Genomic DNA, 16,026 nt, shown 5'->3' with positions numbered 1-16,026 from the left:
TACTTACACACTAATCTCTGAATTATTAGATTCAGCACATGTGCCATGCAGGGTACATGTATCAACTTTCCCAAATTCAAAGCTGAAATGAGATTGCTGCCGTTGTAGTACACCATGTTGCCGATCTCCAGTTGGTGCGGGGTCAGCCACTGATCCACCTGTTTGTTCAGAGCAGCCAGGAGAGCTGCTCCAGTGTGACTCTTTGCTTTGAGACAAGACATGTCTAAGATGGCGTGACACCGTCATACCTGGCATGCAGCATAGGCCCTGGGGAGCTGGGGCTGTGTAGCTGGAGAGGAGATCGCAGCACCAGTAGAGTTGAACTGCCACTCAGCCAAGGAGGAGGACGACAGCAAAGAGGATGTAGCAGGAGGAGAGGAGGTGGCAGCAGGCCTGCCTGCAAGCCGTGGAGGTGTCACGACAAGGTCCGCTGCACAGCCATGTACTCTCTGCTTGCCAGCGGTCACCAGGTTGACCCAATGGGCTGTGGAAGTAATGAACTTGCCCTGACCGTGCTTGGCAGACCTGGCATCCGTGGTCAGATGGACCCTTGACTAGAGATGGCCCGAACGATTCGCCGGCGAATAGTTCCCGATGAACTTCCAGTGGTTTGCGTTCGCCATGTAAGGCGAACTTTTCCGGAAGTTCGGTTCGCCCCCATAGTGCACCATTAGGGTCAACTTTGACCCTCTACATCACAGTCAGCAGGCACATTGTAGCCAATCAGGCTACACTCCCTCCTGGAGCCAATCCCCCCGCCTTATAAAAGGCATGCCCCGCCGGCCATTACACTCACTCGTGTGCCTGCAGTAATTAGTGAAGGGACAGCTGCATCAGACTCTCTCATAGGGAAAGATTAGTTGGGCTCTTATAGGCTTGTTAGCTTGCTCCTTGCTGATTCTTATTGCTAAAATAGCTCCCCACAGCAGCTCTTTTGAGAGATAATCTTGTTCTTGTGAGCTATTTTTTTTTCTGTGTGTCCCACTGATACTTGTGTTGCATACACAGCCTTGCTAATTCACACTGTGTGTGTGCCACTGCCTTGCATAGACAGCCTTGCTAATTCATACTGTGTGTGTGCCACTGCCAGCCAGGCCAAGCACATTCAGTGACTACCTTTGTGTGTGACAGGTGTAAATTGTAATACCCAGTACTGCCAGTGGCGGACATACGGCCGTGCAGGCCGTGCCGCCGCACGAGGGCCCCTGAAGTTCCGTTTTCTTCAGGGGCCCATTAAGTATTTTTTTTTAAATTTTTTTTTTATTATTTTATTCCCCGGGGGGCCCCCCGATTCCTATCCTCCCTCCCTCCCTCACCTCGGGGGGCCCCCCTCCCGATATGCGCGGCGGGAGAGCGAGCGAGCAAGCGGCAAATGCAGGAAGTCTTCAGGGCTCTCCAGGCATCCGCTAGAGGCCCAGCCGCTTAGTCTCCAATATGTCTCCAGTTGGAGACATATTGGAGACTCAGCGGCTGGGCCTCTAGCGGATGCCTGGAGAGCCCTGAAGACTTCCTGCATTTGCCGCTCGCTCTCCCGCCGCGCATATCGGGAGGGGGCCCCCCGAGGTGAGGAAGGAAGGGAGGGAGGGAGGATAGGAGTCGGGCCCCCCACCCGGATAGCTACCCACCCGGCTACCTAACCACCTACCCACCCGGCTACCTACCTACCCACCCACCAGGCTTCCTACCTACCCACCCGACTACCTAACCACCCACCAGGCTTCCTACCTACCTACCCACCCGGCTACCTACCCACCCACCAGGCTTCCTACCTAACCACCCACCCAACTACCTAACCACCCACCCGGCTACCTACCCACCCGGCTACCTACCCACCCACCAGGCTTCCTACCTAACCACCCACCCAACTACCTAACCACCCACCCGGCTACCTACCCACCCGGCTACCTACCCACCCGGCTACCTACCTACCTACCCACCCGGCTACCTACCTACCTAACCACCCACCCGGCTACCTACCTAACCACCCACCCGGCTACCTACCAAACCACCCACCCGGCTACCTACCGGGCTAGTTACCAACCCACCCACCAGGCTACCTACCCACCCACCCGGCTACCCACCCACCCACCAGGCTACCTACCTACCTACCCACCCGGCTACCTACCTAACCACCCACCCGGCTACCTACCTAACCACCCACCCGGCTACCTACCGGGCTAGTTACCAACCCACCCACCAGGCTACCTACCCACCCACCAGGCTACCTACCTACCCACCCACCCACCAGGCTACCTACCCACCCACCAGGCTTCCTACCTACCCACCCGGCTACCTATCTACCCACCCGGCTACCTACCCACCCACCAGGCTTCCTACCTACCCACCCGGCTACCTACCTAACCACCTACCCGGCTACCTACCTACCCACCCACCCGGCTACCCACCCACCAGGCTTCCTACCTACCTACCCACCCGGCTACCTACCTAACCACCCACCCGGCTACCTACCTAACCACCCACCCGGCTACCTACCGGGCTAGTTACCAACCCACCCACCAGGCTACCTACCCACCCACCAGGCTACCCACCCACCAGGCTACCTACCTAACCACCCACCCGGCTACCTACTTAACCACCCACCCGGCTACCTACCTAACCACCCACCCGGCTACCTACCGGGCTAGTTACCAACCCACCCACCAGGCTACCTACCTACCCACCCACCAGGCTACCTACCTAACCACCCACCCGGCTACCTACCGGGCTAGTTACCAACCCACCCACCAGGCTACCTACCTACCCACCCACCGGGCTACCTACCTACCTACCGGGCTAGTTACCCACCCACCCACCAGGCTACCTACCCACCCACCCACCCACTCACTCACCCACTAGGCTACCTATCCACCCAACCACCCATGGGAGCTGCGCGCCGGATGGAGGCTGGGACAGGAGGTCTGCTGCTGCAGGTGAGTAAATGTTTTTGTTTTATTTATATTAGCAGGTGTATGTTCTGGGCAGGTCTGCCACATGATTGCATGTATTTTCTGGGCATATCTGCCGACATGATTGCACGTATTTTCTGGGCATATCTGCCGACTTGTTTGCACGTATTTTCTGGGCATATCTGCCGACTTGATTGCATGTATTTTCTGGGCATATCTGCCGACTTGTTTGCACGTATTTTCTGGGCATATCTGCCGACTTGATTGCATGTATTTTCTGGGCATATCTGCCGACTTGATTGCACGTATTTTCTGGGCATATCTGCCGACATGATTGCACGTATTTTCTGGGCATATCTGCCGACATGATTGCACGTATTTTCTGGGCATATATGTGTATTTTCTTGAGAAAACCTGCACAATTATGTGAATTTTCTGGGGAAAGGGTCACCAAAACTTGGGCCCACTGTCTTTGCGTTGCACTTTTCAAGGGAACCTGAGGTGAGAATAATATTGAGGCTGACATATTTCTCTCCTTTTAAGCAATACCAGTTGCCTGGCTGCCGTGCTGGTCCTCTGCCTCTTATTCTTTCAACCATAGACCCTGAACAAGCATGCAGCAGGTCAGGGGTTTCTGACAATATTGTCAGAACTGAGAAGATTAGCTGCATGCTTGTTGCTGGTGTAATTCAGTTTATTACTGCAGCCAAATAGATCAGCAGGGCCGCCAGGCAACTAGTATTGTTTAAAAGGAAATAAACCCTCACCCCGGGTTCGCTTTAAGTTACAGTTAGCTCCGCCCTCATCCGGTCATTGCCACGCCCATTTTTTGCCGCGGCGCGTAAGGTTCTATCCACTATTTTTTGCCGCGGCGCAGGTTGTAGCCACGCCCATATTTTGCTGCGGCGCGCTACGCGCGCCGCAGGTCATAGGGGGCCCACAATTACAATTTTGCACAGGGGCCCACTGCTGGCTGTGTCCGCCACTGAGTACTGCATATACCTACCTGTTGTGTTCAGTGAACCCACCTCATCGCTGCATATACCTACCTGTTGTGTTCAGTGAACCCACCTCATCACTACATATACCTATCTGTTGTGTTTAGTGAACCCACCTCATCACTGCATATACCTACCTGTTGTGTTCAGTGAACCCACCTCATCACTGCATATACATACCTTTTGCGTTGAGTGCACCCACCTCATCACTGCATATACCTACCTGTTGTGTTCAGTGAACCCACCTCATCACTGCATATACCTACCTGTTGTGTTAAGTGCATCCACCTCATCAATGCATATACCTACCTGTTGTATTCAGTGCACCCACTTCCGGACGTCACTACCTTGGGATGTGCATTGCCATGCCTGCTGCCTTCCTTGGATGTGTGGTGGTAGCCATTTCACAGGCTCCCACTCGGACCGGAATCGAACCCTGATTCTCCGGCCATTACCCGTGGTCACAATGGCAGACTTGCCCTCCATAACAGATTCTCGTTACAGGCAGTGAACAGCCAGCAGAAAAAGTCATTTAAATAAATAGATGTAAGCTTTAACTATGTTAGAGAAAGAACCATTGAAAGTTGATAAGGCAGTCAGACATTACCTGATATCGCTGAGTGAGGAAGAGCAATCTCGCCATGGTGCGCAGTAGTCCAGCACGGCCGTCACTACACAACAGTTTGAGGTGCATTACAAAAATGAGTTTGGTGTGTCAGTGTGAAGCAGTACTCTAATTACACTCCCTGATTGATATATACACATGCAAAATGTTTTAAAGCACTTTAGGCCTGCAATTTAGCATTCAATGTGATTTCTGCCCTTACAACGCTGCTTTGCGTCAAATCCAGATTTTTTCCCTGGGACTTTTGGCATGTATCCCACTCCGCCATGCCCCCCTCCAGGTGTTAGACCCTTTCAAACATGTTTTCCATCACTTTTGTGGCCAGCATAATTTTTTCTAGTTTTCAAAGTTCGCCTCCCCATTGAAGTCTATTGCGGTTCGCGAAAGTTTGCGCGAACCGAACCTTTAGCGGAAGTTTGTGAACCCGGTTTGCAAACCGAAAAATGGAGGTTCGGGCCATCTCTACCCTTGACCCAATGCTGTGTGCCAGAGATGACACCACTTGCCTTTCAACTTCACAGTACAGTTGGGGTATCGCCTTTTTTGAGAAATAATTGCGGCCTGGTATCTTCCACTGCGGTGTCCCAATGGCCACAAATGTTCAGAAGGCCTCAGAGTCCACCAGCTGGTATGGTAACAGCTGGCGAGCTAACAGTTCCGCCAAGCCAGCTGTCAGACGCTGGGCAAGGGGGTGACTGGCAGACATTGGCTTCCGCTCAAAGATTGCCCTCACGGACACCTGGCTGCTGCTGTGGGCAGAGGAGCAGAAACCGCTCAAGGTGAGAAGCGAAGTGGAGGAGCGTGGCTGTGATTGTGAAGGTGCAAGGGAGAAAGCAGCTGAAGATGATGCACCTGATGGAGGAAGAGGAGAAGGAGAGTGGCTTTGCTTTTGTGTGCTGCTTTTCCTCAGGTGGTCTTCCCATTGCCGTTTGTGCCTTTTCTCCATGTGCGTTCGTAAGGCAGTTGTCCCTACGCGGGTGTTGGCCTTTCCATCACTTCAATTTTTGGTGGCAGAGAGAACAGATGGCATTGCTCTCATCTGAGGCAGACAAACAAAAAAATTTCCACACTGCTGAGCCCTGGGGTGTGGGCACTATGGTGGCGTCAGCAGCTGACGTTGAAGGGCATGTTGGCTGGCTGTCCATAGGTGGCGATACATAACGCCGGACACTGCCAACAGCTGTTTCTGACAACGAGCTCCCCCTGCTTCATTCTGGAACTCGTCTCCTCCTACTCCTCTCTGACTCCCCTCTAAACTGTCCCCCTGTTCATCTCCTCTTTTGGGAACCCACGTGACATCCATATCATCATAATCATCATCATCATAATAATCATCTTCCCCAGCTTTGCTTGCACCAGACACCTCCAAAACTGCACCAGCAGCAGGTACTTCATCATCCTCCTTCTCACACCTTACGTCCATAGTGTCGTCTAACTCAGACATGTGAGTTGGTGTAACTTGCTTAGCGCCTTCATCTTGTTGTAACAATAATGGCTGTGAATCAGTTAATTCCCCACCAAATAACTCCTGCGAAGTGTCAAATGCAGCGGTTGTGGTGCTTGTAGTAGTGCTGGTGGCTGCGGAAGATGAGGTGTTCTGTGTTAAATAGTCAACCATGTCCTGACAATCTTGGGAGTTGATGGGACATGCCTTCTTCTGAGCAGTGTACTTTGGTCTAGGGCCACACGAAATCACTTCAGCATGACCTCGAACAGACCTGCCAGGTGGCCTGCCTCTGAGTCTGCCTCTGCCTCTGCCTGTTGTTTTGTCCATATCAAGGGGGATGAAGTGAAAGGTATGCACTGACTTGACCAATACAATGTGCAGTCACACAGGTGCAGTGAAAGGTATGCAGTGACTGGTATTACAATACAATGTGCAGCTGTCACACAGGTGCAGTTAACAGGTATGCACGGACTGGTATATTAAACAGCGTGCGGTCTCACAGGTACTGTGAACCATTATGCAATGACTAGTATTACAAATGTGCAGCTGTCACACACACAGGTACCGTGAACAGGTATGCAGTGACTGGTATATAATATAACACTGAGTGCGGTCCTGTAGGTGCACTGTACAGGTATGCAGTGACTGGTATGAATACAATGTGCAGCTGTCACACACACACACAGGTACCATGAACAGGTGCAGTGACTGGCATATAGCACTGCGGGTGCTCACGTAGGTAGGTAGGTGCACTGAACAGGCAGGTATTCAGGGATTGGTATTACAAATGTGCAGCTGTCACACACACACAGGTACCGTGAACAGGTGCAGCGAGTGACTGGTATATAATATAACACTGTTTGCGGTCACGTAGGTAGGTGCACTACTGAGCAGGTATGCAGGGATTGGTATAACAAATGTGCAGCTGTCACACACACAGGTACCGTGCTCAGGTGCAGCGAGTGACTGGTATATAATATAACACTGCTTGCGGTCACGTAGGTAGGTGCACTACTGAGCAGGTATGCAGGGATTGGTATTACAAATGTGCAGCTGTCACAAACACAGGTTCCGTGAACAGGTGCAGCGAGTGACTGGTATATAATATAACACTGCTTGCCATCACGTAGGTAGGTGCACTACTGAACAGGTATGCAGGGATTGGTAGTACAAATGTGCAGCTGTCACACACACAGGTAGTCTCTGAATGTGCTGGGCCTGGCAGTGGCACAGAAGGAGCAAGCTAACAAGCCTAACACATGAGCCTAACTAAGCTTTCCCCATGTCTACAGCATGTTCTCTCCCTTCTCCAACAAATTACGTGGTTCTCCAACAAACTACGGCAACTGCTGAAGCACAAGGAAGTGGCACACAAGTCAGTCAGGCAACCTGGAGGACTACAGGAGGGCGAGAAATGACCTTAATCGAGAACTGAGAGCTGCCAAAAGGGAGTTCTCTAAGAGGATGAAGGATAACCTATGCTCGAATGACTCACGGGCTGTATGGAAAGGGCTCAAGGCTGCCTGCCACCAACTACAAGTCTCCCCCCCAACATGCATCACCCAGCCCAGAACTAGCTGCAGAACTCAGCAAATTCTACTGCAGATTTGAGAGCCAGGCAGCTCCAGAATGACACCTACCTCCACCCACCCCCTCCTCAGCTACCGAGTACATCGGCACACTCTCTTTGGAGGCGAGCGAGGCCGATGTCCTGCGCCTCCTATCCACACTAAATGCCAGGAAAGCCTCGGGCCCCGATGGCGTGTCTCCAGCCTGTCTTAAAACCTGTGCACGGCAACTTTACCCCATCCTCTCTGCTATCTTCTCCAAGTCTCTGGAGGATGGAAAGGTCCCAGCATGTTTCAAGAGGTCTAACATCATACCCATTCCTAAAAAACAGGGGGTCTCTGACCTTAACAACTTTAGACCCGAGGCCCTGACATCGGTTATCATGAAGACCCTGGAGAAGGTGGTCCTATCTATCCTTAAGCTCTCCACTTTGCCCCTGCTAGACTTCTTCCAATTCGCCTACAGGGCAAATAGGTCCACTGATGATGCCATAAATATCGGACTGGAGCACATCTACGACTACCCGGACAGATTAAACACATATGCCAGAATATTACTGCTGGATTTTAGCTCTGCCTTCAATACCATCTGTTCACGCATTCTCCTGAGAGACCTTGCCATACTGGGGGTTCATCCCACCATGCGCAACTGGATCATGGACTTCCTCTCCAATAGGACCCAGGTCGTTAAGCTGGGGACCATCTACTCACAAGAAATGGTCACCAACACGGGGGCACCCCAGGGCTGCGTCCTGTCTCCACTGCTGTTCTCCCTTTATTTGAATAATTGCAGGTCAACGGCAGACTCGGCTAAGGTCATTATGTTTTTCAACCTCCTGAACTCCCTTCACATACTGCCCCCCCCCCCCATCAACCTGCTCTCCAGACTAACTGTTCGATCTCCCCATGCAGATTTTGGTGTACTTTTGCGTACTTTTTATGCATACTGTGATTTTTAATCTTAGTTGTATACTGTGTTTTTGTTCTGTTTCTCCTTTCTAGCTCTGTTAACTGCATAATTAAACCTATCTTTTGTAACTATGTGTTTTCGAGCTGCGTATGTACTGTGCCAAACCCAATTCCAGACAGGACCCAGTCATGCTTGGCGAAATAAATGATTCTGATTCTAATTACTGCAGCCACACGAGTGAGTGAAAAGGATGATGCTGCCTGCCTTTTATAAGGGGGGGGGGGGCCTCCAGGAGGGAGTGTAGCCTGATTGGCTACCCTTTGTCTGCTGACTGTGATGTAGAGGGTCAAAGTTGACCCTAATGATGTAGTATAGGGGCAGGTCGAACTCGCATATAGTTTGCAGTTCGCCGCGAACGCGAACCACCGAAGTTTGCGTGAATACATTTGCATTAGAACCGTTCGGGCCATCTCTAATGTACTTCAAGCCCATCCACGACTGCCTGTGTATTATCACAGAGAGCTTTAAAATGATATACATCTTTCCATAGTTACATTGTATTACACAGGGCGACTTTTTCTCAAAGTCAGCAGCTCCATTCAGCAGACGCCGCGGCAATTTCAATCACGAAAATAGTGAAAACTAAAAGGCGTAGGGCAGCGGTTTATATATCATTGGAAAGAGGAGAAAGAGAGCTTTAAAATGATATGCATCTTTACATAGTTTCTGCACTGCTCGGAGTCCCTTTAAATATACATGAATATAATTTGACTTTTACTAGTGAGTATAGTAGTAGAGAGGTCAACTTTTTAGATCTTAAGATATTTATAGAAGGTGGTAATATCAATACCAAAACCTTCTTTAAAAAGTTAGATACCAATAGTTTTATATTTTTAGACAGTTGTCATATGATTAAATGGCTAGCCAATATTCCCAAAAGTCAGTTTTTAAGATTGCGCAGAAATTGTTCCGATGTGCATGATTATAACGTACAGGCTGCCACCTTGAAAAGTAGGTTCCTGGAAAGGAACTATGAGGGGGCAACGTTAGAAAGGATAGAAGAAGAGGTGAGGGGTCTTAAGAGAGAGGATCTCTTGGTCTCTAAGAATAGGCCTCCCACCTCTTCTCCTCTAAGTATTAAGATGCAGTACACTCAGCAGTCCAATAGGGTAAAGAAAATCGTTGCAAGGTATTGGCATATCTTGCAACAAGATAAAACACTGAATGGCATCTTATCTGAGAAACCTAAATTCACTTTTAGTAGAGCAGCAAATATTAAAAGTACTATTGCCCCAACTGTACCAAAACTAGATAAAAAGAAAAATATAAAGGGTTCTTTCAAAAGATGCGGATTCTGTGCTCCATGTAAAAACACTGGATATATGGGCCCTATACAGAAATTTAAATCCTGTGCAACACATGGAGAATTTCAGATTAAAGATAATTTAAATTGTATGCGCACAAGGGTTATATATGTGGTGGAGTGTGGATGTCAAAAACAATATGTAGGTAGGACCAAGAGGAAGCTACTATCCAGAATTGGAGAACATATAAATAACATTAAAGGTGGCAGTGTGAAGTTTCCCCTAAGTAAACATTTCAAAAAGAAACATGATGGTAATCTGAGTTCACTGGCATTCTATGCTATACAAAAAGTGGAGAAGGAGTGGAGAGGTAGAAATTTCATTTAAAAAAATGTCTAAAAAAGAAACAGAATGGATTTACATTTTAGACAGCCTAATTCCAAATGGATTAAATAGTGATATAGATTTATTTGCTTTTTAAACGAAATACTGAGGAGAAGAGTGATATCTGTATGAAATAAACATTTTCCCCAGTAAGGCAACTGCCAACACGGTACGTGAATCCACATAGAGATGAAAGAGCGAGGTGGAGCTATAGAGAATAAAGGAAGGAGTCTGAGAACCAATCAGTAGAGGCCCTGAAAAAGATAGGCGTGCCTATTGAAACGCGCCGGCTCTGATTGGTCCTACGAGTGTGGTGACATCACCCGAGGACTTCCGGTTTGCCGGAACTACGATTCCTGACATCGAGCGGCTCTAAACTCCGGGGTGTTCTCGGTCGGAACCGAGGCCTTTGTAGAGCCGGATTGCAACATCAAGCTTTGGACTTTCTCTCCTCCACTCCTCTTGTGGATACGTGACTTTAACCACCCTGGCGTTTTATCAACATCGCCAGGGTGGCAGCGCAGCACTATTTTTTGCTTTTTTTCTTGTAATCATGTAGCTAGCCTGGCGCTAGCTACATGATTCCCCCCTCCCTGCGGCCTCCCTCCCTACCCTTCGATCGCCGCTGGCGCATTAGCCCGCCTGGAAATCCCATTCTGAACGGGATTTCCTTTAGGGCTTCCCCCATCGCCATGGCGATGATCGTGATGACGTCATCGATGTCGTGACGTCATCCGGAGTCCGGATCCACCCTGCAGCGCTGCCTGGCACTGATTGGCCAGGCTGTGCACGGGGTATGCAGGGGGGCTCCTTTCGTGTCGGGTAGCGGCGGATCGGCGGCGGATCAGCAGCGATCGAAACCCCCACACAGCTAGCAAAGTGCTAGCTGCGTGATTTAAAAAAAATTAACAAAATCGGCCCAGCGGGGCCTAAACGGCGCCCTCCAGCGGTAATGGACGAGCTGAGCTCGTCCATAACGCTAAGGAGGTTAATACAAATATGCCCGCTGCAGCGGACCATCGCGCATGGACTTTATTTAAGGCTGGGACAGTAGGATTGCAATAAGCGAAGAACTGTGAATTAAACTATCTAATTAGAGATGGTTATCTATGGGAGAGCCATTTATATATTTTTTTACAACCGGGAATATTTTTATGTGGTTTTTACATTGATTTTTTTACTGTTAGTGCAGTGCAGTCAAGGGACGGACTTCTAATACTGCCACATAAGTACATCTCAGGGGAACTGTTGTTTGTACATATACAGGCGGCCCTTGATTGATCTATATATTTTTCTGGAGCTGGCTTTTGGACAAAGCAATAGACTAGTGTAGTGTAGAGAAACCGAGAGCCCAATATAGTGTAGTATGTTAAGCATAAATGAAATAAAGGTTATCGTGAGAAAATTATACTCACAAACATGGGTTACCACAAAGGCAGCCACTGTATAGGCAGGTGAGGAGATTAGACCTGTCCTCACTCAGGGATAAGAAGTCGCTCTCTGTAGATGCGAAAGGGGGTAGATCACCCCTCCACCAGGGGTGGACACGGTATAGCAGTAGGAGAACAGAGGCGCCAGCAGGATAAAAGCGGATAAAAACTTTAAAATTTGCTGGGAGGAAGTGGTGGACTTACCTCCATAAAGCAGACACGAAAGACTGTCTGAATAGTAGCAATCACATTTATTAAATAGTACCCCAAAAAAGTGCAAGGCGTTTCGCAGGCCCAGCCCGCTTCATCAGGCAATAAACGTGGGGACAAAACAGAATTTCGGCATTAGCAGGTGTAGCGCCTCAGAGGCGCTACACCTGCTAATGCCGAAATTCTGTTTTGTCCCCACGTTTATTGCCTGATGAAGCGGGCTGGGCCTGCGAAACGCGTTGCACTTTTTTTGGGTACTATTTAATAAATGTGATTGCTACTATTCAGACAGTCTTTCGTGTCTGCTTTATGGAGGTAAGTCCACCACTTCCTCCCAGCAAATTTTAAAGTTTTTATCCGCTTTTATCCTGCTGGCGCCTCTGTTCTCCTACTGCTAGACTAGTGTAGGTGTGATTGAGTAGTTGTGGAAGCGGTCGCGATGTGTGTGAGTGCCATCTGGAAACAATATTGACATGCAAAACAGTGACAAACTTATTTTAAGATACTATTTTAATTGATATATGCAATTAAATGTGGTGAACAGTAATTACTGCTACCTAAGGGACATCACAAAAATTAAGCACCTCATTCCTTCAGAGCATCTTCATACCCTAGTTCACGCCTTCATCACATCTCAGCTGGACTATTGCAATGCCCTCTATGCAGGCCTCCTAAATAAAGAACTATACTGCCTGCAGCCAGTACAGAATGTTTCACAAGGTTGTTAGCAAGCAAAACCACCATTGCAACAGAGCACCAATCCTCTGCTCACTCCACTGGCTACCCATAAAATGGAGAATCCACTTCAAAATCTGCATACTAATATTCAAATCTATACACCGCCTAGGCCCCATATACCAGAAGGATTTGTTGAAACTGTTTCACACCTCCCACAACCACAACATCAGATCAACAGGATCTAAAAGCTTAACCACCTACACAGTCCAACTAAAAACCTTTGGAGCCAGAGCCTTCTGCCATGCTGCCCCTACCCTTTGGGATGACTTGCGAAACCCAATCAAGACAGCACCAACCCTGGAAGCGTTTAAGTCAAAATTGAAAAACCACCTGTTTAGTCTGGCATTTATGATCACATAACTTTTTCCACTGTAGCTCATCACAAAACGCAATTTTGTACTAATCTGAGACAAGCTTATGCACTTTTGATCCTATGGTAGAAAAGTGCTTTACAAACGTTGTATTGTTGTTGTACAAAATAATAATAATAATTAAATAAATAAATAGAAAAAGTGTATTTTTCGTATGCACATGATTTTTCACAAATATTCTTTTTTGTGCGAAAATGACTTTTCTCATGCCCATTGATGTCAAAGCAGTTGGCATAAATGCATTTTCACATGTCGTTATATGTCTACATGTTTTCTCATCTGTGTGAAAATGTTTTATCAAGCTCATATGCTTTCACTCATATTCTCATTTATGTGAAAATGTGAAATGTTAATGAAAATTATGGCTAATAGAGAATACATTACTACTCTTCATCTCTTCTGCTTGCCCTCTTCCAGTGGTGTAGCTAAGGAGCTGTGGGCCCTGATGCAAGTTTTACATTGGGGCCCCCCAAGCAATCTATACATTACAATTGATACGGTGCACCAAAACCGGCCACTGGCAACTACAGTGTCAGAGGTGCAAGAAGGGAATAGGGAGCACTTTGTTAATAATTACCACTATTTTAAAGTATCTATATAAGTGATTATTATGAGCGCAGGACCAATAGAGAGCTCATACTGAAGTTGAGGGAGGACGCCTCAGGGCCCAAGGGCCCCGATGCGGCCGTAACCTCTGCAACCCCTATTGCTACGCCCCTGCCCTCTTCATAAGAACAGACAGGCTCATTGCCTCTCTCCCAAAGAATCTTGCACTGGAGATTTACCTGCTCCATTGACTATGTTCTCTTCATTTATCTCAACGGTAGGGGATTAACTGACATCCTATATACATTTATATTAAAAACAGAACACCGAGAGCCAATTATAGTGTAGTAATTCTTAACAAATGATAAATGTTTAGAGTAAATGCAGTATACTCACATAGCAGCACCACAAAGGTAACCACTGTAAACCCCGAGTACCTCCTCTTTATGTTTTTACAATTTTTTAGTAGATTTTATTCTTTTGGCACCTCTATTCCCTTTATACTATATCGTATATTTTAACCTTCTTTCTGTCCTGCATATCTTGTTCTGCCCCCTCTATACCATTGTTACTATATGCTAATATGACTGATGGCAAGTGGTACTTTCCAATATCATTTCCAAGAGGTAATACACTACAACCTGAGAAAAAGAGATAATACACTACAACCTGAGAAAAAGAGATAAGGACAAATCAGTGGCACAGTGCTTGTCATGAGCCATGATGTAGAACCATTATATGGAAAAGAAGGTAGACAGGGAAGTTCATGCATTTTGTCCTGTCCTGGCTTTCTTGTACACCTGACTTCATATAAAACATATAAATAATAATAATTATACAAGTATGTATTATTTACAAAATTAGATATGGTAATCTACAACATGTCGATCAACTCCTAATAATCTATTCATGTAATATTAATATAGCAATACTAAAAGCTTAGCTTACCTTTCCCATTTTGATTTACAATTAAATGTATGAAACTCAGTGTGTTGTTAGGTACAAAAAAAGAACCATTTATACAGTTCTCTGATGCTGATGCATGCATGCTGTACTTCAAAAGAATAATGACCTTTTTGTCTGCTAAGGAAAATGTACAGCTTTTTTTTGTCCCGTGTATATATTGTTGTTCACTATACCAGAAGCTTCAGTTCTTTGTCACACTTATGGAAACAGAGAAGCTTGAATCATCTACTGCATTGTTGCAGTACAGTCCATATGCAGCATGATAGAACTTTTAACCATGCACACAATTGTTTAAACTTGAAAGTGCAATTTCACTCTTTCTAATATATATATATATATATATATATATATATACAGTACAGACCAAAAGTTTGGACACACCTTCTCATTCAAAGCGTTTTCTTTATTTTCATGACTATGAACATTGTAGATTCACACTGAAGGCATCCAAACTATGAATTAACATATGTGGAAGTATAGTACATAACCAAAAAGTGTGAAACAACTGAAAACATGTAATATTCTAGGTTCTTCAAAGTAGCAACCTTTTGCTTTGATTACTGCTTTGCACACTCTTGGCATTCTCTTGATGAGCTTCAAGAGGTAGTCACCTGAAATGGTCTTCCAACAGTCTTGAAGGAGTTCCCAGAGATGCTTAGCACTTGTTGGCCCTTTTGCCTTCACTCTGCGGTCCAGATCACACCAAACCATCTCGATTGGGTTCAGGTCTGGTGACTATGGAGGCCAGGTCACCTGGTGCAGCACCCCATCACTCTCCTTCCTGGTCAAATAGCCCTTACAGAGCCTGGAGGTGTGTTTGGGGTCATTGTCCTGTTAAAAAATAAATGATGGTCCAACTAAACGCAAACTGGATGGAATAGCATGCCGCTGCAAGATGCTGTGGTAGCCATGTTGGTTCAGTATGCTTTCAATTTTGAATAAATCCCCAACAGTGTCACCAGCAAAGCACCCCCACACCATCACACCTCCTCCTCCATGCTTCATGGTGGGAACCAGGCATGTAGACCATCCGTTCACCTTTTCTGCGTCGCACAAAGACACAGTGGTTGGAACCAAAAATCTCAAATTTGGACTCATCAGACCAAAGCACAGATTTCCACTGGTCTAATGTCCATTCCTTGTGTTCTTTAGCCCAAACAAGTCTCTTCTGCTTGCTGCCTGTCCTTAGCAGTGGTTTCCTAGCAGATATTCTACCATGAAGGCCATGAAGGCCTGATTCACACAGTCTCCTCTTAACAGTTGTTCTAGAGATGTGTCTGCTGGTAGAAGTGTGTTGCATTGACCTGGTCTCAAATCTGAGTTGCTGTTAACCTGTGATTTCTGAGGCTGGTGACTCTGATAAACTTATCCTGCGCAGAAGAGGTGACTCTTGGTCTTCCTTTCCAGGGGCAGTCTGCATGTGAGCCAGTTTCTTTGCAGCGTTTGAGTTTGATGGTTTTTGAGATTGCACTTGGGGACACTTTCAAAGTTTTCCCAATTTTTTGGACTGACTGACATTCATTTCTTAAAGTAATGATGGCCACTCGTTTTTCTTTACTTAGCTGCTTTTTTCTTGCCATAATACATATTCTAACAGTCTATTCAGTAGGACTATCAGCTGTG

The 16,026-nt window shown here is 47.0% G+C and overlaps 1 protein-coding gene across 1 annotated transcript in view; it reads right to left on the bottom strand.

Moving 5' to 3' along the window:
* The window catches only part of LOC137525737 (gamma-crystallin-3-like), a 41,681-nt gene extending 27,263 nt beyond the window's left edge, over nt 1-14,418 (bottom strand). The window contains exon 1 of the mRNA XM_068246920.1: nt 14,386-14,418. Coding sequence (XP_068103021.1) covers nt 14,386-14,394 — 9 coding nt within the window. The 5' untranslated portion in view covers nt 14,395-14,418. The remainder of the gene's footprint in view (nt 1-14,385) is intronic.
* Between the last annotated feature and the right edge of the window lie 1,608 nt (nt 14,419-16,026).

The sequence above is a fragment of the Hyperolius riggenbachi genome, chromosome 7 (genome assembly GCF_040937935.1).
Source record: "Hyperolius riggenbachi isolate aHypRig1 chromosome 7, aHypRig1.pri, whole genome shotgun sequence".
NCBI classification, from domain to species: domain Eukaryota; kingdom Metazoa; phylum Chordata; class Amphibia; order Anura; family Hyperoliidae; genus Hyperolius; species Hyperolius riggenbachi.
Note: the sequence above shows the minus strand (reverse complement) of the source record. Positions and strands in the feature narration are given on the sequence as shown.